A 25,555-nucleotide genomic window follows, 5' to 3' on the forward strand; every position below is an offset into this window, starting at 1 on the left:
CCCAAGGAAGCAAATGCAGCTAAAAAGTGTCTTCACACATCACGTGCTTTTTCACCTGTATGGCGGGATGCAAACACTGCTCCAGAAGAGGTATCAACAGACACATGTACATATTTTAACGTTCCAAATGCAGCAAAGTGAGTGACATTGGATTGCCATAATTCTGAGGAGGTGAGTCCCCGAGGGTTGACACCACTAGCTGTTGAAGAGAGGGAGTCCTTCTGGCATTCAGGGCAAGTGGTAATGATGTCTGTACCCTGACACCTTGATAAAGAAAACTGTTTTTGTATTGCCCTGGCGTTTTGGTGGAAAAATGCATGTGAAAGCCGTGCTTGCTCAAAGACATTTGATTTAGCCACTGTAACATGTGCATAGTAACTGGAACAATGATACACACAGGTTCCTGACCAGCAAGTAATAGTAGACGCTGCCTACCTTTCATGATCAGTTTGGCAAACATTTCTGGACAAGTAGTGACCATCTTGTGCATTTGGTGTGACAAAAAAAATCCATTCAACAATAACAAGAGGGTCACTAAATGTTTCATTCCATTGAAACAGCAGAGCATAGGGCTGCCCTGGAGGATTAAATAATATCAGTTGATATGGATGGCCGGGCACACATCGCGATGCTTGTCTTTCTGAGATGGCGTTAGCTACACGGTGGAGATCTTGTTTCGCTTTCTCTGTAAGTACTCTGGGTGATGTCAGTGAAGGATCTCCTCGCAAAATACCAAACAAGCTATGCAGGTCATCATTAGTTAGGCCCAACAATGGCCGTATCCAATTTATGGCTCCCAACAGTTTCTGTAAATCATTTAAAGTCTTAACATCAGTTTTAAGTTCAACCTGTTGCGGGACAATGGTCTGTTCACAAATTCTCCACCCCAGGTACTGCCACAGTGATGATCGCTGTACCTTTTCAGGTGCTATTTGCAACCCCGTTTGAGATACTGAGTCTTTGGTTAAAGCAAGAGCCTTTTCCATGATCTCCTGTGTCTCTGCTGCTCTAAGGATGTCATCCATATAATGATATATAACAGCCTGGGGGACCTGCATTCTAACAGGGCTCAAAGCCTTTGCAACAAACCACTGACACATCATGGGACTGTTTTTCATGCCTTGTGGCAAAACAACCCAGTGGTACCACCTTGCAGGTTCACTAACATTAATACTGGGAACAGAGAAGGCAAATTTAGGTGCATCATCCGGATGCAAGGGAATGGTACAACAATCCTTTAGATCAATTATTACAAGATGCCAGTTTCGGGGAATCATTGTTGGGGAAGGCATTCCTGGCCATAACGTACCCATACCCTCCATGGCATCATTAATGCGTCGGAGATCATGTAAAAGTCACCATTTACCACTTTTCTTTAGAATAACAAACACCAGGGAGTTCCAAGGACTGGTGGTAGGTACGATATGTCCTGCACTTAATTGCGCAACTTTTCCATTGGCAAGGACCACTGACCCACCCACACAGGTGATTCTGTTTTCCAGGTTAGTTTCAGGGTGGGTTTAGGGGTGGGTTGTGCTGCAGTGGCCCTTAAGACAAATTTGATCCAATCTGAGTTCCCCATCGAGCCATACAGTCACGACCCCATGATGTAATAGGGGTTTCCAATATAAATGGATGAATATTTGCTACCCGGTTTTCTGGGCCCCTTACATGAATGAGATCTTTGCTTTGAAACGTTACAGCATGACCACCAACCCCAAAAAGCGCTTGAGTTACCCGAGCTAACGGCCGATGCTGTGGCCATCTGCTCGCAGATATTACAGTCACATCCGCACCAGTATCTAAAATGCCTGTCAGCTCAACAGATTCTTCTGCTTTGGTGAGGGCACATTTTACCCCAGGTCGACCTTGTGTCACTGTCTGAGCCCAAAATATTTGAGGAGTACCTGCTGATCCAAATCCTGAGTCACCCTGGCTTCTCAGCATGCTATTAGGGGGAGCTGCAATAAAATAAACAAGCTGAGTGATTTTTGACCCTTTTTTTACTGAACACGGGGGTACAGGGGTCCAGGCCATAGTTCTGATTTCCCCTTCATAACTGGCATCTATGACCCCTGGTAAAACGAACAACCCCTCTAAGGTTGTAGATGATCTTCCCAGTAATAATGCACTTTTTCCATTTCCCAGTCCATATACTCCTGTTGGTATCAAGGATACTGTGTTATCTAATAATGTTACTGACTCGGAGGCTGCTAGGTCCACGCCTGATCGGTATCAGCTAAATTATTATAAACCCCCACTGATCGCAATATGTTATTAGTGTCTTTTTATTCACACTTGCGCCTGGAGGTCCCCCTATCTTCTTCCAGCGTTTTAAAATACAGCCCAGGGGACTCTTTTTGACTATTACCCCACTCTGGCTGCTTCCCATCTCATCTACTTTACCTTAAAACGCTACCCAAGTAAGCTGACAATATCCCCTCAGGCAGATGGTACAAGGGTGCACTCTCCCCACAGAGTACACACCTAAATTCAAGACAACAATTAACACAGAATTACTGCCTCCTGCTAGAGGAGATATCTCACCTATGACACTTAAAACACTGAACCCGAACAAACAGGCAGCACCAGTGACCCAGCGGGCGGGCACTAGGAAACTCTGTACTAAGGATGTTCACTGGTCTTGCACTACCCCCCCACTGGTACAGAGTCTGCCCTGCGCTTCGTTCCTCTCCGGCCGCTTCCCTCGCGGGATAACGGAACTGCGGGTCAGAGAACTCCGCACTCCGCAGCTGCAGCTGGGCTGCGCCTCACACCCGCAGAACAGTCACACACCCACACAAAGGGGCCCTTACACTTATTACTCACACAACATCAAATGACAAATACTACAGACATCAAAACACCATTAAGAATATATAAAGCCATTGCTAGTTGATTATGTGGTGCATCCAGAAAATTCCCCCTTCTTTGTTTTTAAATCAAAGCCTTTAGTGCACTGACCATCAGAAAGGTTTAAAGTTAGTCCTTTTAGAATGGACAAGGGACTCGGCATCACAGTGTCAGCACCTTCTGTAAAGACTGCCGCTTTTGGTGTTCGGGGGAGGCGGGACGGATGGTCGCGTGGTGCCAGATGGCCGCAGGCAGTCGCTCCACGGCGGGGGGGCTCGGGGAGGCCTGGGGCCGCCGCCGTCAACTCTGTGCTTTAAGAGTGTCCGAAACCAACTTCCAAGTGGTCGCTAGCTCACTGGCATGCTGATCCCCCTTGGAAATAGCTTCCCACAGCTGTTCACCGATTTCAGCCCATTTTGCTGGTTCAAAGGCTGTGAGGGTATCGGCAGGATAGCCGTGGTTTCTGCACCATTTAAGTAACCTTCGTACAGAAGTTTTGTTATAAGTTATCCCTCTCTTAGAGTATAAGTTATCCCTCTCTTAGACTATAAGTTATCCCTCTCTTAGACTATAAGTTATCCCTCTCTTAGAGAGTATATGCAGCAGGAGTCTGACAGTTGCCATCTCCTCTGGGGACATGTTCTGCCCCATGCTGCCCCCGATTGCTCACTTCTCCCGGGTGAGTTTCCGTTGATTGACTGTTTTCCATCCTCCCTGCCACAGCCCCGCTGCAGACAGTACCTCCAATCGGGGGTCCTCCCGTGGCGTCTTCCGCGCTCCGTCCTGGGACATCGGGGTCACCATTTGTTGCGGGAGGATATTGGACCTGCACAACTCTATGAGAATTATAACAAGCAAAGCTGTTTATTTTTCTAATAGTACATATGCTCTCATGAAAGCTCTTCATAATTAGCAAATCAGCAATTAGACAGTTATCAACCTTTTCTCCTATCAGCATCAGACCACTCTAACACGCGCTGTGCAGACCAATCACCTTCTCGTTCACGCGTTGTTCACACGGCAGTAACTTCTCACAGTTCAGTACTTTTCCACAGTTCAGTGTTGCAGCTGGCCGTTGTTTTTCCCTGCCACCTTGGCCCAACTCGGCAGTTTCTTTCTCCCAAGGCCTGTTTCTCATCAAAGCCTAGCTGTTGATTCAGAGGCTGTGCAGGGCTGAGAGGCCGATGCCTCCCACATGGTGGAATTACCTGAGAAGGAAAGGGTGATGAAACATGGCACCATTTCAAGTTACGGAAAGCACCTTCAATACTAAATCTTTGCTGGATTATTTCGTGTTCAGTGATGGAGGATTTGGTATAGGAAACGTGAGTGATGCACAAAAATGCAGCAGGGTGGGAAGGTGCTGTCAACTCTTGAGAAAGCGTTCGAGGTGCTGGGGAATTTGCAGAGATAGGTATGAAGAAGGAGAGTATTTTTTCCATGTTGGAGAAGGTGTGGAAATGGATATGTTAGTGGTTAAAGCATTAACTCTTGATGGATTGGAGGTGGTGAGGAGTAAACCATGAGAATTAGGAGGAAAAATGCTTAGTGGACTACCAGCCCCATGTGTGCTCACCCAGAGAAGGAAGGGCAAACTTTTATCTTTTTCTCCCAAACTGAAGACAAAATGCTGCTTTGGTTTTGCTTGACATGTCCTGTCATCTCAGAGTGAAAGCTTTCTAGGATGAGAAATGTCTTACCTTCCTGTAGAGGACCTAGAAAAACGATCTGAGGCAATGGTCTCCACCTGTTTTGATCACACACTCCATCAGTAAAAAATCTGTGAGCACTTGCCCCCAATATATTTTTATTTCTAAATTATAAATATATACTACTGTACTAACATGTGTGTTATAAAACATACACAAAAATAAAAACTAAAAAAGTATGAGAGAAAGGTTAAACACTGTTTAAATTTTTTAAATTTTACTTATTAATGGTACCCAAAGCATTTTTTACATGCACCCCAGTGGATTGTCTTGTGCACCCCACTTTGGAGACTACTGATCTGAGGTCTGCTGTAACGTAGTTTAAATAAATTTTCCAGTCATCTGGGAGTGATTCTTTGTCTCCTTTTTCTTTTTTTTTCATATGTTTGTGCTGTTTTCCTAGCTGACATTTCCACTTTTAGAAAACATGGCATGGTACAAGGGTAAAACTTTAAGACTCCATCCCCCTTGTGATTACGGTCCTGGCCTGACCCCAGGTCTTTGGCCCCCGATGCTCTGTTGCTCTTTCAGGTGCAGTCTCACTGGAAGATGAGAGCTCAGAGCTGAGAGTTGGGAGGGGAAAGCATTTAGTCATTGCCTTTAACTTACCATTAAAAGGTGAAGTATTTGAATGTAATATTTAAAATGTCTATAAAGTAGGTTTATTTTGAAGTTGAGGATCCGGGTAAATCTTCAGCTCTGCTGTAAGTGATAAAGTCAGCTTCTGCTCAAACTTCCTTTAGTTCTTCCTTTTTAAATTTTCTTATGCATATAATACAGGGTTCATAAAAGCTGTCCAGCTCTGTTACTATTTCAACTATTAATAAATGATGTTGTCTCTTTCCAAGGATTACTACGGAATTACATTCCCTGCTCCTGCAACCTTGACAGGCAGAGATGGGAGCCTTGCTAACAACCCGTACTCAGGTGAGTGCTATTTAAAGATGAGGATAGTAAATGAGTTGTGCTGGTTTTGAAATGCGGGTCATCCTGCCATTGCGGAAAGAGCAATTGTTTTTCCCTTCTGTAAGCAGTTAAACCCATCAGTCCAAACTAGTCAAAAAGTGAGCATCTCCCTCTTAACCCTAACAATGATGTTTCTTCATGGTTTTGGTCAGTAATTCATATGTGACATCTTCTGGGAGCAAGTTGAATAGCCTTTGAGAATAAATGCAAAATTGTTACAAATGTGAACAGTAGTGTCATCCAGTGCCCTTCCCGAGCACATACAGGTGCTTGAAAAATGTTCCATAGCTTAATCATTCTTCTCAAAATTCAGCTGGCTTGCTTTCCTTTTTTGGCACTGGAATAGACCCCCCTCAGCAGCTCCCCATACTTTGTTACTGCTATTTTAGCACTTGTATATTCCCAGCAGGAGCTGCACCTAGCAGGGTCTCCTTCACCGTCCCCAAATCTAATGGCCTTCATTCCCAAAAGCATGTGGTCTAAGAAGCCCCTCCTCATTCCTGCTCTTGCTGGTCAGTTATCATTGTGCAAAGATGAAATTAATGCCATCCAGGATTTTCAGTCAGTAGTTCTCATTCACTGCCGTCTGATTACGGCTTAAAACCGTGGCCAATAGGCATTATAATTCCTGTAATGATGGTAGTTGTCATACATCTTGGTAACCAACAAAAATGTATGCTGGTTGGGAATGAGGTAGATGTGATTATTGTATGTCACCTCTCTAAAAAACACGTGAACATGCTGCTCTGTAGGCTGCCAGAAAATGCAAGTGTTTGGGAGTTTTCTGCTGCATAATCACTTCTCTCAAGAGGCTGCTTTTGGGTTAATAACCGAATTTCCCTTCCTACTTCTTCAACAAGGTGGCCCGCGATGCAAGCCTTGCTTTCCTGGCCTTCAGCTACTGTCTCCAGAACTTTGGTGGTGTGAGGAACTGGACATATAACTAGTCATGCTTGACAAATAAACAGACATTGACAAAAATATGCCCATCACTGCCTGTAAATCCTAACTTGCTTTCAGATCATGAAGCTTAGCTAATCAGTTTAACCTCCAGGAGAGTCACACTTTAACCCAACAACCATTTGCTCTTTGGCTATTTACCATACTTCTGCTTTTAGCGTGTTTTATTGCAATGATCTGATAGTAATGAATCTGCTCAGACCGTGACAGATAGGTAAGTATTGGTATCTCCATTTTATCAATGGATTAGCCATGGCATGGGAGTTCTGTGCCACAAACAGGCAATGTCCCTGTGGCCGTCAGGAACAGAGACCAGGAGAGTTCTTCCCATGAGCAACTGCAGCCTTTCAAGTGTAGGATGCGCTCTCTTCTGTAGTTGTCTACCTATACTCAAAGGATTTGAATCCTTTGAGTCCTCCACTTTTGGAGTGGCTTTGATAGCTTTTCTGATCAGTTCTTTCTTTTGCAGGTGACGTAACAAAATTTGGCCGTGGGGATTCTGCCTCCCCTGCTCCTGCTACCACACTTGCCCAGCCGCAGCAGAACCAGACGCAGACTCACCATACGACTCAGCAGCCCTTCCTCAACCCGACCCTGCCCCCGGGGTACAGCTACACTGGGTTACCTTATTACGCTGGTGTGCCCGGTGTACCCAGTGCATTCCAGTATGGGCCAACCATGTTTGTAAGTGTGACAGCCTGAACTGTTAACAATCCCTTTGTGCCTCTCTGGTTTTGCTCTCTCCTGCCCAAACCTTCTACATCTTGGAGTCATAGAATGGTTTGGATTGGAAGGGACCTTAAAGTTCATCTAGTCCCAACCCCCCTGCCATGGGCAGGGACACCTTCCACTAGACCAGGTTGCTCAAAGCCCCGTCCAACCTGGCCCTGGACACTGCCAGGGAGGGGGCAGCCACAGCTTCTCTGGGCAACCTGTGCCAGTGTCTCACCGCCCTCATCATAAACAATTTCGTCCTTATGTCCAGTCTAAACCTATCCTCTTTCAGTTTAAAACCGTTGCCCTTTGTCCTGTCGCAACAAGGCGTGATAAACAGTTTTTCTCCATCTTTCTTACAAGCCCTTTTTAAGTATCGAAAGGCTGATAGAAGGCCTCCCTGGAGCCTTCTCTTTTCCAGGCTGAACAACCCCAAATTTCTCAGCCTTTCTTTGCAGGAGAGGTGCTCCAGCCCTCTGATAATTTCTGTGGCCTCATCTGAACTCACTCCAACAGGTCCATGTCCTTCTTGTGCTGGGGACCCCAGAGCTGGACACAGTACTCGGGTGAGGTCTCATAAATAGACTCATCTTCCCTGGTCTGCAGGGCATCTCCAAAAATGTGCAAGCATGAGAAAATAGCTGCAGTCCCTTCCCCAAGAAAACAGGACATTTAAAAGGCCAGAACTCATGGACTCCTGTACAGGTTGCCGTAAATAGCAGACAGCTGCAGCTCATAGACTCATGTTCCCGAAAGCCCTCATCAGTCTCTAGAGAGTCAAGGGGAGACCCAAAGCTGAGTCAGCGAGCTGAGAATGCCTAGGAAATCCTTTTGAGGATGGAGGAGACCCCATTAAGTCAGAGAGCAGTGCTGGTAGTCTCAGGTGGAAGAAGGTTGTTTGGGAAGAGGTGATGCTTCAGGCAGAAGGGTAGATGAGTCTATTTTAGGGCCCTGTAGGATGGTGTTTTATGAAACAGCCTCAGGCAGGAATTGATGTTTCCTTTGATTCTGGAGGGAGAGCACTGTGGTTGCTTCTTGGGTTTGTGGGTAAGAATTTGCTGTTTACATTCAGTGAATAAAAGAAATATGCAGCCTGTTCTGAGAGAGGGTTGCACTGCAATCAGAGGGGTGGCTCTAGCAGAAAACTTGGTGCTTGCATAGAGCCACTACAGCAAGTTACTGCTGGAGGCGTGAGTGCCATGTTCCACGCCATCCCAGTGCTCCCAACTCCAGATTAAATTTCCCACATGAGGTGGAGGTGCCATCCCCACTAGATGGCAGAGGGAGCTTGCGTTTTGCTTGCTGTTCCCCGGTTAACAGCGCCTTTTGTTCCCTTTCTTTGTCCAGGTACCTCCAGCATCTGCTAAACAGCATGGAGTCAACCTGAACACCGCATCGACTCCTTTCCAGCAAGCGAGTGGCTACGGGCAGCATGGCTATGGAGCAGGTATGCTTACCGCTGCGCTTTTCACGTGAGCGTCTGCAGAGCTGCTTGCACACTGTAACACCCTGTCTTGTACACACCGGCAGGCTATGATGACTTAACGCAGGGAACGGCAGCTGGAGATTACAGCAAAGGAGGCTACAGTGGGTCATCTCAAGCACAAAACAAATCTGCTGGCACTGGACCTGGGAAAGGTAACACATGAGACTTGAGGTTGCTCTTGAGTGGGATTTAGTAGGGCAAACTCCCAGTGCTGTGCAGTCAACACAGCAGCCAGCTCCAAACAGGGTCACAATCCAAGCTGTTTCTCCATCTCCCGTATACAAAATGCTTTTTTAATGGCCCAAACGTTCCTTCTAAACCTCATGGCTGAACTTTGCATAAGGATTTGTGTGGCTGATGCACAGCTTTGTCCACAATTATAGATGGGAAAAATGGTGAGCTGTTTCCTCTGCCAAAGTTTTCTTTGCTGAAGATCAGTGGTCCTGCAGCAGTGCTGTTTTTGAAGACAAAGTGGTTGAATGCTGCTGCTGAAATGGTCCTCTGCCAAATGACTAGATTTCAAGTTTCTTGGTAGGCACCTGAGAGAGCCGTCTGTTAGGGGCAGGAGGGCAGTTCACACATCTCTGGGCTGTTGTTTCAGCTACTGTCTGTACACCCTGTACCTCATCACATTGTTTCATGCCTGAAAATGTTTCCTTTGTGACTGTAAAGGCTGAAGAATTCATACAGCTTATATGAAAGCTTTATTCTGCACATGCTGGTTAGACCTGAGAAATGTATACTGAACTGCTTAGCACTAACTAGTTCACCCTTGGGCTTAAGCAAATACCAAGCATTTACTGTGCATTTGAAACACCAGCTGGACTGTCTTCAGCCAAGAGCTGATCACACTCTCCTCTGTGGAGGAGCAATCCAAAAAGGAGCAATGTCCTAGGAAGGGTACAACCTTAGAGCAGTGCACAGCCTCTGAGCCCAGTCCTTTGATTCACTGGTCAAAGGAAACGCTGGTTTTATTATGATCCAAGTGAAATTATTAGAACTGGTCTTTGTAAGACTGTAAGTGGCTGGTTTGAGAGCCACCTCACTGGTGTTTCTGAGCCTGTTGTGGCACCAGCTGGTCCAGGTGGAAGCCAACCTGAATCAGTGATATTAATTCTGTCAGGGCAGAGGAGCGTTGCAGACCTTGCCCTTCTGCAGGATGTGAAAGGACGAGGGCTCAAATGTGTAGCAGATGCTGAGTCTCATCGCTCAGCGCACTACTGGAAAGCTCTTGAATGCCACAATAGAGCCAAATGCATCCCTAATCCTAGGGGAAAGCTGGCTTTTCATGAGTTTAAATGAGTGTTCGGTGCAGCCAGCTGCTGCCTGGTGAAGTGCATTTGAATCTGAGCGGTAACCGCTGGGTCATGGACGTGGGTGATTTATCCCAGTGGGCTGGTTTCCCACTTTGCAACGGGAGCAAGGAACCGAGCCCTTTCTGCCATTCCCATGTGGAGTGCTGTGGGTCCGAGAGCACAGAGAACCCCACCGGGCTGTCCCCTGCAGAGCCTGTGGTGCAGCAGCAGCAGACAAAAATGCATCCACAGAGGTGCTGGGAGCAAAGCACGGGGCTCTTGCTGGGTGGTGGTTGACTTTCTCATTGTCAGTGGTTTTTGTTTTTCAGGTGTTTCTGTGACCTCAAGTAACACAGGTGTGCCTGATATCAGTGGCTCAGTCTATAACAAGACTCAGGTGAGCAACACTGGACCCATGGCCTGAGGCTGGGCCGATGGCTCTGCTCCTGTTCCCAGGCCGGTTATTCTCAGGGTCAGCAGGCTGTGGCATTTCTTAGGCTGGCTCTGTTTGTTGTTGGAGTGGAGCCTCTCCCTCTGTCCCACCACTTCTGCCATGCCAGCTCCTGACGGCAGCTGCTGGCAGAGGCACAGTGCTCTATGCTGCCACATGCTGCCCCACACGAGCTGTGTCCTGGGTGTGAATGAAATGTGATGGCGCTAATGTTTTTAGTCAAAATAGCCCCCAAAGCAGGTGAGTCGAGAGGCTGTTTGCTTTTCACCTCACAGAAGTCAGTAGTGCCCACCCCTAACACCTGAGGGTCCCTGTCCCACGCTCTCCTGTGGCCATTGCTCGGTGTACAGCTTCCCAGGGAAAGCAGAAACCGCTTTGACAAGATGTGGTGTGCAGTGGGCTTATGTCCAGCTCCTGTTTCCTCCTCCTCCTCGCACCCTCAGCCAGGGGAATCCGTGTCTGGCTGTGATCCATGCTTACAGGTAGGAAGCCAGCTCTCAGCTATACACTTAGTGTTAGGGGTCAAGCTTTGGCCAGGGGGAGGAAAATTTTACTGCAAGTTCTTGTGCTTCTGTTGGGCTGCCCTAGGTAGGTCAAGTAGTTCCAGGCCTAGCCCCTGCAATGTGTGAAGGACTGATTTCAGGCAACTGCTGCCATCCCATGTCCCAGTGAGTAAAAAGAGGTCAGGGAGAAAAGGAACACAGTAGCCATGGAAATAAAATGTTGGAGGCATTAGTGCAGAAATAGGGGTGAGACCAGGAGCTGAAACTCATCTGCTGAAGTGTTCGCAGGTGTTCGATGTGACTTGGCTTGCTCATGGGGTTGGTGAAAGGTTCAGGTAGGGGGTGTGTGGGCCACTCTTCTTGCTCTTTGGTCACCGTGGGGCTGCTCATGCCCATCTTTGATGCTGTCCCCCTCGCCTCCCATGCAGACGTTTGACAAGCAGGGATTCCATGCTGGCACGCCGCCTCCCTTCAGCCTGCCCTCTGCTCTTGGATCGACTGGGCCCCTGAACCCTGGTGCTGCCCCGGGTTATGCTCCAGCCCCGTTTCTCCATATCCTGCCTGCGCATCAGCAGCCTCATTCCCAGATGCTGCATCACCATCTTCAGCAAGATGGGCAGGTGAGTCGGCCCCTTCCGCCTCTGCAGCGTGCCTGAGGGCAGATTGTTCCCACCCACATCCCAGCAGGGTCTTGGGGGTTTTTACATCCTTCTGGTTTTTGCTTTGCTCATTGGGAAGGGGCCTTAATGATGACTGGCAGGCTAACAGACTCGATGCTGTTGACCAGCCTGGGGAGGGAACCTCATGAAGTTCCACAAGGGAAAATGCCAGGTCCTGCCCGTGGCGGGGAACACCCGATGCACAAGTACACGCTGGGGGCAAATGCAGCTTTGCAGAAAAGGCCCTGGGAGTTCTGCTGGACACCAAGTTGATCATGAGCCAACTATGCCCTTGCCATAAAGAAGGCCAATGGGATCCTGGGCTGCATTAGGCACAGTATTGCCAGCAGGGTGATGGGGGAGATCCTTCCCCTCTGCTCAGCATTGGTGAGGCTACAGCTGGAGTGCTGTGTGCAGTTCTGGGCTCCCCAGTACAAGAGAGACATGGATGTACTGGAGAATCCAGCAAAGGGCCACAAGGATGGTGAAGGGATTGGAGCATCTCTCCTATGAGGAAAGGCTGAGAGCACTGTGACTGTTCAGCCTGGAGAAGAGAAGGGTCAGGGGGGATCTTATCAATGTATATAAATACCTGAAGGAAGGGTGTGAAGAGCACAGAGCCAGGCTCTTTTCAGTGGTGCCCAGAATCGTCTATGTTGGAAAAGACCTTGAAGATCATCTAGTCTAACCATTAACCTAACACCGTTCTCAACTCCACCATATCCCTCAGCGCTATGTCAGTCCAACTCTTAAACACCTCCAGGGATGGGGACTCCACCACCTCCCTGGGCAGCCCATTCCAACGCCTAACAGCCCGTTCTGGAAAGAAATGCTTCCTAATACCCAGTCTAAACATTCCCTGCCCAGTGACAGGACAAGAGGCAATGGGCACAAATCAAAACACATAAGTTTCCCTCTGAACATCAGGAAACGTTTTTACTGGGATGGTAACCAAGCACTGGTAGAGCTTGCCCAGGCGGTTGTGGAGTCTCCATCCTTGGAACTGTCTGGGCATGGTCCTGGGCAATGGCTCTAGGTGACCCTGCTTGAGCAGAGGGGTTGGACAGGATACCTCGAGAGGTCCCTGCCAGCCTCAGCCAGTCTGTGACTCTGTGAAGAGCCATCCTGATGTGGGGTGTGGAGAGATGGGCTGTGAGGTGTGAAGCCGAGGCAGCTGCTGTTGTCCCCTGGCTGCAGCAGGAGAGCAGGACGTGAGAGCACTTGTACTGTAACTCTGGGGAAAATCAAGCATCCCCTTGCAGGTGGCACGTCGGCTCTGATTTGATTTCACCAGCCCATGTGTTTCCTTTCCTCGCTGTAAATGTTCCCTGCAAAACCAGAGTGTTTTGCCGTAGAGTCTGGAAATAGGAAATTACTTCCCTCTCTGAATGTGTGACATCCTTGGCTGGTGCAGCGCCTGTGTTCACCTGAGAGCTCCTTTGCTGTCCCCAGTCCTGCTCCTCTCCTTCCTTGTGCTTGAACCTGCCTCGGGTGGGGGGCTGGTGGGATTGGTGTGTCCCCGCGCTCCTGCTTGGTGTCTCTGTGGCCTCTTGTCCTGGATTGTGAGACGCGGAGATGTCGCAGGGCAGAAATGGATCCATTCGGGGGGGAGCATCGCTGCGTTGGTGGGTGTCAGGGCTGTCCCCGGGGGTGGCAGCTCTTCTGGTGACGTTCGGATGGGCTCATCTTCCTGGGAGCAGCTGACACCCCTATCTCCTTCGTTCCGATTTGTAGGGTGGATCTGGCCAACGCAACCAACCCAGCACCATGCAGCAAAAGTCTCAGGCTACCAAAACCGCCTATGGCACTTCTCCATACTGGACAAACTAAATCTGAAACCGGGGAGGGAGGAGAAAATGAAAGGAGAGGAGGAGAAAAAAAACAAAGGAAAAGAGAAAAAGAAAAAAAAAGCCGAAGCCCATTCCTGGAATTTAAAGGAAAAATAACTGCTCAGCCAAACGTCTGTGCGGGGAGAACTGCAGCCAGTCAGCCAGCCATCCTCTGTGTGACTCGCCCGCTTCCTCTTTGAGTTGCTGTTGTATGTAATATATTTATGTATGTATTTGTAAATGTAATAGAGCCTAAATGTGGTTTTCTGCATCTTGCAGCCTGTTTTATTTTCTTTGTAGGAAAACTAATTATTCATTTCCCATCTGCACCAGGGCATCCTTCCTTGTTTTTTTAAAGCTCTATGGGCTTTATAACTCTGTCAATGAGAAACTGCACCATTTTTTTGGAGCTGGAGCCCATTTATTTAATGCAGTTCTAAATTCAGGCAAAGAAGGAGGCCTGTCCCCTCAAAAACACTGAATCAAGATGTGTCCTGTTGGTTTGATTTCTGCCCTCAGCCCTCAATATAGCTGTTACTTTAAAGAGAAAAAAACAAAAGGAAGAAAAAAAAATGTTTTGTGGGCCTTCCCCTTTCTTTTGTCTCTCCCCTCCCTCCTGCTGTGGAAGATGAACTCTAATGGGCAGTTTGGTCACTGTGGCCCTGAGCTGCAGCCTCACCTTTTTATTTTTCAATTTTAGAATAATAATAAAAAAAAAAAAGACAGGGTTTTATTTTTTTGTTTGGGGTTGGGTTTTTTTTGTTTGTTTCTCTAGCAAGAGACTTTGGATGGCTCAGTGTGTCCTGGAACCTCCTTTGCATCATTAGAGGCAAAAACTATGTAGCGGTTTCTTAAATAAAAGTATAAGCTGTGTCTTGTACCTCTTTTTGCCGTGAGCCACCCTGCCCAGGAAAGCCAGAACTGCTGGATGGAAACTTCACCTGTCCCTCCCCACTTTTTTTAAAACAAAGACCCTGGAGGCAACTCCTGGTCCTTCTTGTCCTGCACCACTGCAGTGAATGTTCTAGGAGTTTCATTTCTTTTTAGCCCTTCCTCCACCTAATAAAGATCTGAGCGTACCACTGGTGTTTGTCTGCATTTTCAAAGGTTGCAGGAGCAGTTTTGCTTTTACAGCCTGTCCCTTCCCACCTGCTCCTGCAGCAAGTGCTGGGCTGGGTGGGTAAGCAGCAGCAGGTAGGTCTGCAGGGGAGGCCGAATCCTGTGACAAAGGTGAGTGCTCCTCGGTGCTGAGCGCTCACAGGCACCTGCAGCAGGGGTGGGATCCTGGGCAGCACCCTGGCTCCTTCCATCAGCATCTCCTCTCTGCCTCGGGTGTCCTGAGGCAGTGGGGAGGGATGAGGAGGGAGTACAGCTGCAGCGCTGCCCTCCCTCACCATGCCCCTGGCCAGGAGGAAGGTCAGCGGTGAGGGCTCCTGCCCCTGCCTCATCCTCCTGAGCATCCAGGCCCTGCGCAGCAGCGGAGGTGGGTAAGTGTGAAGCCGTGTGTGTCCATGCAGCAGGCCAGGGGCTTGTTTGCATTTCCCAGTCCTGTGTCAAGACCCTCAGGAGGGGAAAAAAAAAAGTTTCTACCCTGAGAACCACTTTTCTTTCTTAGAGTCACACTTTGATCAGCTCTTGGGTCCTGACAACCCAGCTGGCTTGGAAGAAGTCGGTGCGTCACCCAGCCCTCCCCGTGCCCCGCAGCAGCACAGCATCAACTGCACTGGCACTCCTCTGCCTCAGCTCAAGTTTTGATACTGGTCAAACGTCAGCAGCTGCTGCAAGCCCTTGGCTGCTGCTGTCCCCCTGCTGCCAGCTTTGGGGCCTGAATGTCAGGGAGGCCAAAATTGTTTCTGCAGGCTGAGGCCTTACAGCCAGCTCATGTGCCAGCAGCTGCGCCCTGACAGGAGCTAGTCTTTGAAAAACAAACTTCCCCCAAAGACATCTTCCCACACTTAGTTTCTTGTTTATAGAAAACCACTGCTGCCCCACGGGTGTAGAGGTCTGTCCTTGCTTGTGTGTCAGGGTGCAGAAGCAGCTGGAAGTGCAGCAATTTCCTCCTGTTCAAGCTGAGCCAAGGTTGCTCAGCTTCACTTGCCCATCAAGGAAAGGGGGGAAAAAAATCTGCCCAAGTGACAGATGGGTTTAGGGAGGTCAGGGTGCGCTGGAAAGTTTGTCCTGCCTTTGGTGCCACACCTTCTGGCAGCTCTGGGCAGCCCTGTGCTGTAGCAGCTGGGCAGGAGATCGAGGTCAGCCTGACCCCATCAGGAGGCCCGGGTGGCACCATTCCCAGTACAGGGACCCTGGAATGCAGCACTGGAATGCCACCACCACTCCTGCACGGCTGCGAAGCCAGAGGACTCAGGCCACAACCACATTTGACTCAGCAGTTGCTGTGCTGCAAACGATGCCAAGTGCAGTGACTGCAACTCTTGTACACTTGTCCCGCTAATTTTAGCTTGAGTGCAGTGAGGTGCTGCAAAAACAGACCTCACTGCTCTTGAGCTTGCAGGGAACAGCACAGGTCAGAGCCCCCTCTGCTCTGCTGGGGAACCAGCCACCAGCAGCCCCACAGCCAGCAGCAGCTCTGCCCCCCCTCTGACCATTAACCATCATCCCCACTGGTCTCCCCCCTCCAGACTTAGGAAGACTGTAACAGCAAAGCCCAGGGGTTTTTGCCAAAGTACGTCTCTAAATCAGTTTGTTCAGGCTGTCAGCCTTGTTTTCCAATAACTTTATAGATATTTATGTCTATGTATAGACAGAGGAGCAGCACTGAACTTGTGAACAGCTCTTCCATAAAGCTTTAAGTAACCCATGCAAATAAACCAGCCCAATTAACAGGGAAGTAAGAACACAGGGATATTTTCATTTCACATTTTTATTAGTAGACAGATGTGCAGAAAAGACAAAATATAACTACTGAAGGGGGAGACAACACAAAAATGCATCAGTTAATTCTTTCTGGTAAATTATACTGAAGAAAAAAAGGAAAACAGCTGGGATTTCAGCTAAGAAAACTACTAAGAAATCTAGTGTACCCTGCTGGTTTCAGAATGGTTGAAAACTGCATTTGAAGGGGCTTGTAGTTGCAAATGTAAACGCTAGTATTGGCTGAGACATGAGAAAAGGGTTAAGAAAAAACCAGAATACACAGATCAGGTAAACATTTTTCCACAATCTCTTAAATAGTTTCAAAAAAACCCCCATACTTCAGTTTGTATCTCAAAGAAAGGAAACCAGCAAGTCAACAAGCAATGACACTGCACGGGACAGCAGAGAAGAGAAATTTGTCTGGTTTAGGTAGGAGCTCTCAAAATAGGTTGCTTTTTACCTTTAAAAAAGGGTAACAGAAGAGTCATGGTAATGCATCTTACAACACCAAGCTTGAAAATACGAGTCACTGGAAAGTATACAGTGAAGACGGTCAAAAGTACAAGGGAAATCCTGAAAGATGCAGTATCCTCATTTCAAGCCAAGTCATCAGCACAGCCAGCACAGCCACAGTCTGCTTCCTCACTCCCAACAGCCCCCCCAAAGCTGGAATTTGGTGTCCCCATCCCACTGCAGCCCCAAGGCCAGTCCTGCAAGCAGGACGCCCAGGGACCCATTTGCCAACAGTGGCGCTGCCCTTGCAGGGCTGGAGCGAAGCTGGGGGTGCCCCACACCATCACTAAATGCAGGGGAGCCCCGCTGACAGCTCCAGAAAGCACCAGGGGCTGAGGGTAACATGCAAGCAGGAGGGCAGACCGAGGCAGGGAGCACAGGGGTAACAACGTATCAGCACTTGGGCTGCCTTTATCCCACAGGGGCAGAGGGATGCACCACCAGCACCCCCTGGGCCAGAGCAGCAGCAACTGTCCCTGCTCAGCAAATCCCATGCAAGCAACATTTTGAAAACAAACACACCTGCCTCGCTCAGTTCAGAGTCCCACAAGCCTTCCTCCCCTCCCCAAGGGCTGCCTTCCCCTCCTCTCCCTCCCGGCAGCACACTTCGAGCTTGCTGACTCTCATCCCGCTCCTCACCCCAGGACACAGCCACCCAGCTGACCGCAGAACAAAGTCCACTCCCAACAAAGCAGCCCTTGAGGGACCGCAGCTGGTGACGTACCATTGAAAACCCTGAGATAGACGAAAGGGGAGGCATGAACACATGCCCGAGTCTGCAGCTCATATCACGGTAACCGCCTCTGTACCTGTGAGGATGGAGGGTCTCACCCAAGCAGGGCCAGTGCCTCAGACCTGCTCCTCCAGGGGCCAGGGCTCAGCGCAGGAGGGCAGGGCTGGCTGCCGAGCGCAGGATCATGCAGAAGGCAAATTCAGACCACTGCAGCACAGCTGAACAAGAGGAGCACGCTGCAACAGCGGGAGGGTGCCGAAGGGCTGAGGGTTCTGCGGACACGAGCATGCAGGATCCCACCTGCCCACGAGGGAGGGCACTAAGCTCTGCCAAGAGCTCCAGAAACATGCAGGAGGCCTGGCTCAGCGCAACAGCTGATGCATGCTGCTAAATAGCCCATCAAACCCCACTGCTGGCCTTCTCTTCCAGGCCAGAAGCACTGTGTACCCCTCCCCAGGCAGGGGAGAGCCCAGCACACATTCCTGCTGCCACAGCTGGCACAGGGACAGCCTGGCCACCCCAGGCAGGCACCAAAAAGCAGCTTTGACTTCTGCCCACCCCGCAGAGCCCACAGAGCTACAGCAGGGCTGCGTTTCCAACACATGACCTACATAAGCAACAGAAAAAGGCTCAGGCCAGCACTGGACTTGGGCTGCAGGAGGCAAGAGCTGCTAGCAAGCACTGGGGCAGGAGACTATCGGTCTCTCCCACTGCCAGAAGGAAGTTCAGGATGAATGCTGGCCTGCTGGGCAGGGGGATGCAGGTCTGTTCTCCTCCTTCAGAAGAGGGCAGCTGGCAGCAGATCTCAGCAGCATGGCTAAACTGGACTTTTTCAACCCCAACCTAGTCTGAAAAATAAAAAACCCAGGGCTCAGTTGTACAGACATGAAGTGTTAAGTGTTTATTTTAGGGTTCATATCACAAGCCTTTTCCAAAGACAAAGCTGATTGTGCCCTCTGGGGCTCCAGGGGCCAGCTATTTCCTAACTTGAGCAGGCTGAAAAGGAATACTGTACCTTTCAGTGACATCCCATCAAGCTCAACACACAGTAGCTTTACACTCTCCGCCCCACACCTTATAAAGGAAAAGCCACCACCACAAGGCTAAACGAATGTACACACGCTATTATTGTAAATGGAGCAGCTAAACCTTGGCAATTTGCTTTGTGTGGATTTTTTTTTTCTTCCCAGTAAATGCAGCACTTGAGCTCCCGAAACCCCAGCTTCCAATGGGTTTGTTCCAGCTTTAAATACATTAAACATCTCAATGCAAGACTGTATTTGATTCAAGAATCTAAACGCGAGCAAACCTGTTTTGCTGTGAGCATTTCGTAGAGAAGTGAAAAGGGGAGTTTCTTTCTTAAAAAGAAATGATACAGTGATGAAAGGGTTAAGAATGCAAGAATTCAGACATTCTGTGGAGGGTCTCTAAGAGGTCCATAAAAAAGGAGCAAACAGATCCATACAACAGGAGACAGCAGGAGACAAAAAGTTCTTTTTTTTGATCCCCCCCCCACACTTTTTTGCTGGACTGCTGCTAGGTTACCGCTGCTCCCTTCTGGCCTGAGTTGGCAGGGCAGTACAGGGGCATAGAGGGAACAGGTCACGACTCCTCGTTGCCAGAATCATCATCATCGTAACAGTCGGCATCCTCCTCCTCCTCATCTTCATCGTCAATGTCGTCATCATACAAGTCGTCATAAAGCAAATCTGAACTGTTGTCATTGGAAGGCACTTTAGTTTTGATGCAGTACTCTGCCAGTGTAGTGGGGACCTTCACGCCATCCTTCTCTGCCTCGGCTTTGGTAGCCAAAACCTGTTTCCTGCAGGGAGGAAGGCACAGCAGCGTGAGCGGGGCCGTGTGCCAGCAGCAACGTGGCTCCACTCCCCACCTCCCGGCCAGCCCCAGCCCAGCCCCGCTGGCAGCCCACAATCAGGAGAGCTGATGTTTGGCTGAAGCGACACAAGCAGCTCTAGAACGAGATTCAGTTCCCACAGCCCCGGGGCTTGGGAGCGCTCCAAGGGTGTTTACAGCACACATGCCCTCAGCAACACATGAAATCAGTTACTCTACAGGACTCCACATTAGAGACCCGTCAGTGCTCAGAGCAAATTTTATGACATTTGCTAGAGAAGGGGTGGTCAGGGATTTCCTAAGGTGACTTACCGACTCTACCACTGATGACTCTACCCAGTGTGCTCAGAACTGCAATTCCCAGAAGCATCTGGCAGGTCTGAGCTCCCACCAGAGAGTAAGAGCAATCAGAGCACGTGGCTGCACCCTGAGACGCAGCTGTAACCCTGGCACTGCCTGGGGCTGGCAGAAGACAAGCGATTCCCGTCACCCCGGGACAGGCTGTGGCTGCTGCCTCCCGGCAGCGCTCGGGCTGTCGGCGGCTGCTGGCCCGTGCTGCCTCCCAGCAGGGAGAGGAGCAGATGGCAGCCTGTCCCTTCACCCCCGCCCGCCTGCTTGTCAGTCTGCCATACTCCGTTCATGGACTCCATCCAGCTCCGCTGAAGCCAAGGGAGCTGGAGGGGACTAAGATAACTCCCAGCGAGGCTCCTCACACCGACCGACTGCCCTGCGGGGGTATATCCTGCACGCCCAGCCAGTGGAGTCAGCGCAGATGAGGCCTCGCCCTGGCACGCACAAGGGCGGTCCCACCGCAGCAGGGGCTGCCCATCCCCTGCTCAAGTTTACATCATCCCCCTCCAGCACCTGATGAACCCCCAACTTCTCAGCAAAGGACAGTCAAGACTGAACAGCGCTTCCAGCTAATCAAACCCAGCTTTGCAAGCACTTCCCAAATCCTGCTGATACTCCTTCGAATTGGAGGGACAAGATTAGGATTCATGAATGCCTTAAGCACAGAATTAGTAGGATGCAGTCAATTTTAACCACATCCCAAGTAATGCAGGCAGTGCTCAAAGGCAAGCGGGGACTTTGGGATTTACTAACAGCCAATAGGTTTTGCAGATCAGACTGAAAAAAGAACAGTTTAAAGACGGATCAGCCCAGTCTTCCTGCTCCAGAAGTTTGCACGGCTCCTGTGTGCTGAAAATCCTAGAGAGACCAGAAGAGTGGACTTGGAATAAGATGGTAAAATTCATTTCCAAAGAAGCAACCACAGCAAGAAGCTGGTTTCAGCAGATTCTGCAGGCAGCCTGTTTAACAGGATTCAAAGCAGGAGGCTGGTAGCACAGCACCACACATGTCAAAGCTTACCTTATGATTTCAGCATACTCCTTGTCTTTTCCTTTACTGTCCCTCCATTTCCTGAACATGACTGATGCATCCACATTGGCAGGAGAGAATGTGTTGGGCTCATTAAGCAAAGAGATTACACTCAGTAAGATAGTCCTGAAAAAGGTAACCACAACAGCAGTCAGAGCTAACGCATTCACAGCTTTTGGATGCCCACGACTTCTTTAGGTGGTACATCAGAAACTTGTTTAAAGCCAAAACTTAAGCTAAGGATAACTAAGGATAACATTTGAGGTGAGAGCAGATTATGTATGAACTTCAGACTCTGGCCAACGGTGTAGGGAAGGTGGCACAACACCAACCTCAAGGATCTTACCTGACCACAGACCATCATGTCTGCAGCAGGCAAAGCAAGGATCAGACCAGAATTAGTCTTATCTACACCACCCATGGATGGTGCAGGGCTGGAAACCTGCTTTGTGTTCCTGGTGACATGCAGCCTCCCAGCAGAAAGCCAGGCTCTCTGCCTGCCCTGTGGAGGGAGAAGGACCACCACAACCCAAGGCCATCAGAAAAAGCTGCACTGCTTTCTCTGCTCCACCCAGTGTCCAGAGGTTGAAGCTGTGGTCTCACCTCTCCTCAGCTCCTTGCATCGCTAAGGCTGAGCACAGCAAAGGGAAGACAGTGCAGATGTTTTTCAATACCCAGGCAGGCCACCAAGGGCCCAGCAGGATTCAGCTGCTGGTACTCAGCAAAACCAGCATGAGCCAGTCATGTAACCCCTGTCAGACAGACAGCCTTCCTGGATTTCTAGCAGCAGCACAGTCAGTTAGACGCCCCACTCTGCTGGCATTTACCAGGGACAAACACCATCTCCCTTGCCCAGACCTTCTGCATTTCCTACAGCCCTTTGCTCCTCACACAGTGCTGCAACCAGCACAAAACTCAGTGAGTCCCATCAGGCAGCTCTACACCCCCAACCGCCTGGCGGTAGCTACCACAACAGCTTCACCTGTCCAAGGTCAGCCTGCTGGCAACAGCCTTATTTAAATGGAAGAACGAGAGACAATAAATAAGTCTTGAAATACAGCAGTACATAGCAACTGCTTTGCAGAGCTTGATTAAAGGACACTACAGCCCCTGCTGTACTTGCACTGATTTAGGGGCACATTCAGAGCAGCAGCACATGCTGAGCACATCTATCAGAACATGTATCTGGGCTACAACTCCAGAAAATGCTTGGTCATTTGGATGCTGAGTTTCTTTAAAGGTTTTGAAAGTAAACACTTGTGGCTGGCCAGACTGTTCGGTACAGCTATCAGGAAAGTCTTGTACAATTTATTTTCTAAATTATGTAATTCAGTAGGAAAAGAGAACAAGCAGCTCTGAGAGAAAAAAAAAAAAACAACCTATCTGGTCAGAGTGGAATGAGGGCAGAAGAGAGACTGTCTTCTACTTCATCTCAAGAATTCATTTAAAAGACTTTGATTCTCAGCAAACAGGCTGTAAAGCTAGCATGTCCGCTCCAGCATCACTGCAGCAGCTTTACTATAGAGCAAGCAAAGTCTAGGGAAGGCTGAGGACAGGAATTCATGTCTGGATTTAACATCTGCTTCACCACACTTCCATCAACAAAGTGAGGAGAAGCCAGTTTCCACTGTGGTGGCCCAGACTCCAGAGTCACTGCAAAGCTACTTAAATACACCAAGGCAACTGCCTACTGGAGGTGAGGCCTCTGCACTCCTTATTCCCAACCAGCACGTTAGATTGGCTTCATCACTGCTGATACCTTAAAGAGCTGGACAGTCTGCTCTGACTCAAACCCTGCTACTGAACACTGTTTACCCTGTGGGTAAATAAAGTAAACAAGGTACGGTAAGAGGAAGGGATCTCAGCACATGGGATCTGACAGGACCAAAACCATGAAAAAAGTTGTTCAACCACATGGGACTGAAAACATCCTCAGCACTGGATACAAACTGCACTGGACTGGATACAGACTGAGCCTCTGCATTATTGTCAGGGATCTGTCTCTCTTAGGAAAGGTTGTTTGAGCAGGTTGTTTCATGCAAGTTGATTAAGACTGGGGATTTCAAGCCTGCCTCCTGTTTTCTAACATCCCCCATTCTAGGGAACAGTGAGCTGGTTTAAGTGTTTACAGTGCTGTTGTCCTCAAAGTGAGTCCCTCTACATCCCTTTACCAGCAGAGAAGAGCAGTGAGCAGAGGCTTAAGGAAACAGACCTGTTAAGTGCCTTTTTTTCTCTGTGTATCAACAGAAGGCTCAGACAGGTGAATTCCACCTAAAACTGACATTATGTAGACTGATTGGTGCTCCCAACCAGCACACGCTCTTATATACCTTGTTGAAAAAGGGTAAATGTTTTGTTCCAGCTGCTATCCACACTGTAGCTTCTCAGAGCCACCTTTAGAGGTAGGTATAGCACATTTTTGCTCTCAGGATAAAGTAAGAAGCTTTGGCTCAGGCTGTACTGACAGCCATGTCAGTGCACTGAGCTGGTTGCAGAAACTGTCTAGATCTTAGGCAGCCAAAAAAAAGACAACAGGGCATCCTCAGGAAACAAAGCAGTAGTGAGACAGGGCATTGCTTATCTTCACAAGATACAGATGTACCAACATCCTGAATATTGTGTTCAGTTCTGGCCAGTGCACCTCAAAGGACAGACACCTTCACCCTCACAGGGAAGACGGGGGAGATATGGAGAAGCGTGACTAAAATGATCAAAGAGCCTCAACTCTAAGCCCTGCCACCACTTCAACTTTATGGGACTCAGGACGAGAAGAGCAGTATTATTCTCTGCCACACAGATCACAGCTGCATTCCTTTACATCTTTGCCATAATTTACTTATGCCTGCCTCATCTAGCTCCAAGTGATGGGAAAGTCCATATTGACTGTGTTTAAAAAAAAACAACTAATGAGCATGCTTGACACCATTAGAGGTGGAAGCACAGGTGCTCTCAAAGTTGAAGAATGACATTACCCCCCTCCAGACACTTCAGCCAGAGTCACATGTGGTAAACAGCCAATACTCGGCAGGATTTACAAAATTCAGAAGCCCTAGGTTACACAGGCAGTTCATTACAAGCATACTCCCCTCCCACATCTCCAGCCCTGCTGCCTCCTGTCTGACACACTGGAGCCCTGCAGAGCCAGATGAGAGCCCAGCAGGACGTGTTTCTGTCGGCACTTAGTCCAGCGGGTGATGCTGGAAACAGGCTAGCAGTTAAGGACAAGTTTTATTTCTGTTGATACAGCTGAGGAATGTCTCTTCCCCAAATGTAACCCTGAAGCTCAACACATTCCAAGAGAATAAGGACCAGAAACTGCACTGTGGTAAGAGAGAGCAGAAGTCAGAGAAACTAGCACCTTGAGAAGTTTCATGTCAATTTTTAGGGTTGTATATGATTAAATACTCAAAATGTGTGTGTAATGTAAGTAATTAATGCCCAAAGCTGTTTCCTAACTGACTTGAGGCTTGTCACTGAGTCAGTTCTTTATTGGTAGTGTCTTGTAAAGAGAATGAATTTCAGATGGTATTTCAAAAAAAATTGAGAGGTTAGCCTTGAATGCCTCTGGTACTTAGTGATCCTTTGGGTTTCTGGCAGGAAGAAAGCCACCTGGCTAATTGCTCAAGATATCACACTGCAGGACAGGAGACAGAGACAAATAATGGAAAGCAAACAGTAGGCAGGATTATGCACAAAATTATTCCCTACTGGGCCTGAATACTCAAAAATGTTCTTTTCCACTATTGGTATCTTGGAAGAGTTTTAAAAACCTAAGTGTAGGATAACAGGAACTGAGAAAGGCTAGAACATTTGAGATCATTTGCTTTGAGAGCATGAAACACTGTGAAAAGACAGAAGGCTCCACCTTGTTAGCCCAGTATCAGGACACACAGCACTCCAGTATCTCCAGACAGCTAAGTCTAGTTCCCATTCAATTCAAGCCCTAAAACCTACAAAGTTTTAAATTCCCTTCCAAACCTCTCCCAACACAGGCCTTAGTCTTGGAGAGGGGTGACATGCCTTTGAGGTCACTGTTGTACATCAGATTCACAGTTACCTGACATTTTGAGTAGGGTTCCACCTCTCAGATGGCAGCTCTCCACTTTGTGGGTCATCTACAGGTGGATGAAGAATTGAAATACATACATCTCCATTCTGCAAGACAGAAACAGAAGTTGAGGATAGCCTGGCTTAAGGCAGAGGTCTGGTGACTCAACTCCACCACTCTGGCTATGTTCTGAGCAGTTTAACCTCGTTGATACAGACACCCCAAGTACCAGTAAAAATATGCAAGAACTGGAAATGGTTCTCAATTCTTCCTGGGTCTACTCTATATGCTTAGAAGTTTCCCTGGCTAAACAGCGTTAGTCTGCAAATTGGTACAAAACAATCTCAAGTCACAGGTTTTTAAAAAAATGTAGCAAAGTAAGCAAAAATAGTAATAAAGTCACATAAAACTAAATTGGTCTTCAGATAGCAAGTACTGTCAAGTGACAGAAGTGAGCTTTAGTCACAGCAGACCCAAAGTAGGGTTAAAAAAAATTTTTTTGTTCCCAGTGGTAACTGAGTTAGCTACAGGGATTTTTGAATTGAAGGGTTTAACACTCCACTAGCTCAGGTATCAAAAGAACGCTTCTCCGAGGACACAAGGAGGTTGAACAGATGGTGTGGGGCCAGCTTACACTGCTCTCCTGGGACACAGCTGTTTGAAATATCAGGTGAAAAAGCAGGAGATGCTCTCTGAAGGTTTCACTGAAAATCCCTTCCAGCATGCAA

General features: G+C 48.6%; 2 protein-coding genes and 1 long non-coding RNA gene across 17 annotated transcripts in view; 2 read left to right on the forward strand and 1 right to left on the reverse strand.

Annotated features, from left to right (window-relative positions):
* UBAP2 (ubiquitin associated protein 2) overlaps positions 1-14,504 on the forward strand; it is a 156,809-nt gene extending 142,305 nt beyond the window's left edge. For all 15 annotated transcript variants that reach the window (XM_074857172.1, XM_074857178.1, XM_074857186.1 and 12 more), the window contains 7 exons: positions 5,411-5,489; positions 6,958-7,172; positions 8,550-8,649; positions 8,733-8,840; positions 10,313-10,380; positions 11,366-11,557; positions 13,331-14,504. In XM_074857172.1, the coding sequence (XP_074713273.1) occupies positions 5,411-5,489; positions 6,958-7,172; positions 8,550-8,649; positions 8,733-8,840; positions 10,313-10,380; positions 11,366-11,557; positions 13,331-13,426 (858 nt within the window). In that variant the 3' untranslated portion in view covers positions 13,427-14,504. The remainder of the gene's footprint in view (positions 1-5,410; positions 5,490-6,957; positions 7,173-8,549; positions 8,650-8,732; positions 8,841-10,312; positions 10,381-11,365; positions 11,558-13,330) is intronic.
* On the forward strand, positions 10,387-11,155 carry LOC141938389 (uncharacterized). Its single transcript, XR_012627249.1, has 2 exons — positions 10,387-10,689; positions 10,954-11,155. It is a non-coding gene; the product is annotated as an uncharacterized LOC141938389 (long non-coding RNA).
* Positions 14,505-16,288: 1,784 nt separating the features above from the next.
* Positions 16,289-25,555, reverse strand: part of UBE2R2 (ubiquitin conjugating enzyme E2 R2) — a 55,478-nt gene continuing 46,211 nt past the window's right edge. The window contains exons 3-5 of the mRNA XM_074855071.1: positions 24,837-24,934; positions 20,771-20,905; positions 16,289-19,367 (exon numbers count right to left, since the gene is read on the reverse strand). Coding sequence (XP_074711172.1) covers positions 19,148-19,367; positions 20,771-20,905; positions 24,837-24,934 — 453 coding nt within the window. The 3' untranslated portion in view covers positions 16,289-19,147. The remainder of the gene's footprint in view (positions 19,368-20,770; positions 20,906-24,836; positions 24,935-25,555) is intronic.

Source organism: Strix uralensis, chromosome Z (assembly GCF_047716275.1).
Source record: "Strix uralensis isolate ZFMK-TIS-50842 chromosome Z, bStrUra1, whole genome shotgun sequence".
Taxonomy (NCBI): domain Eukaryota; kingdom Metazoa; phylum Chordata; class Aves; order Strigiformes; family Strigidae; genus Strix; species Strix uralensis.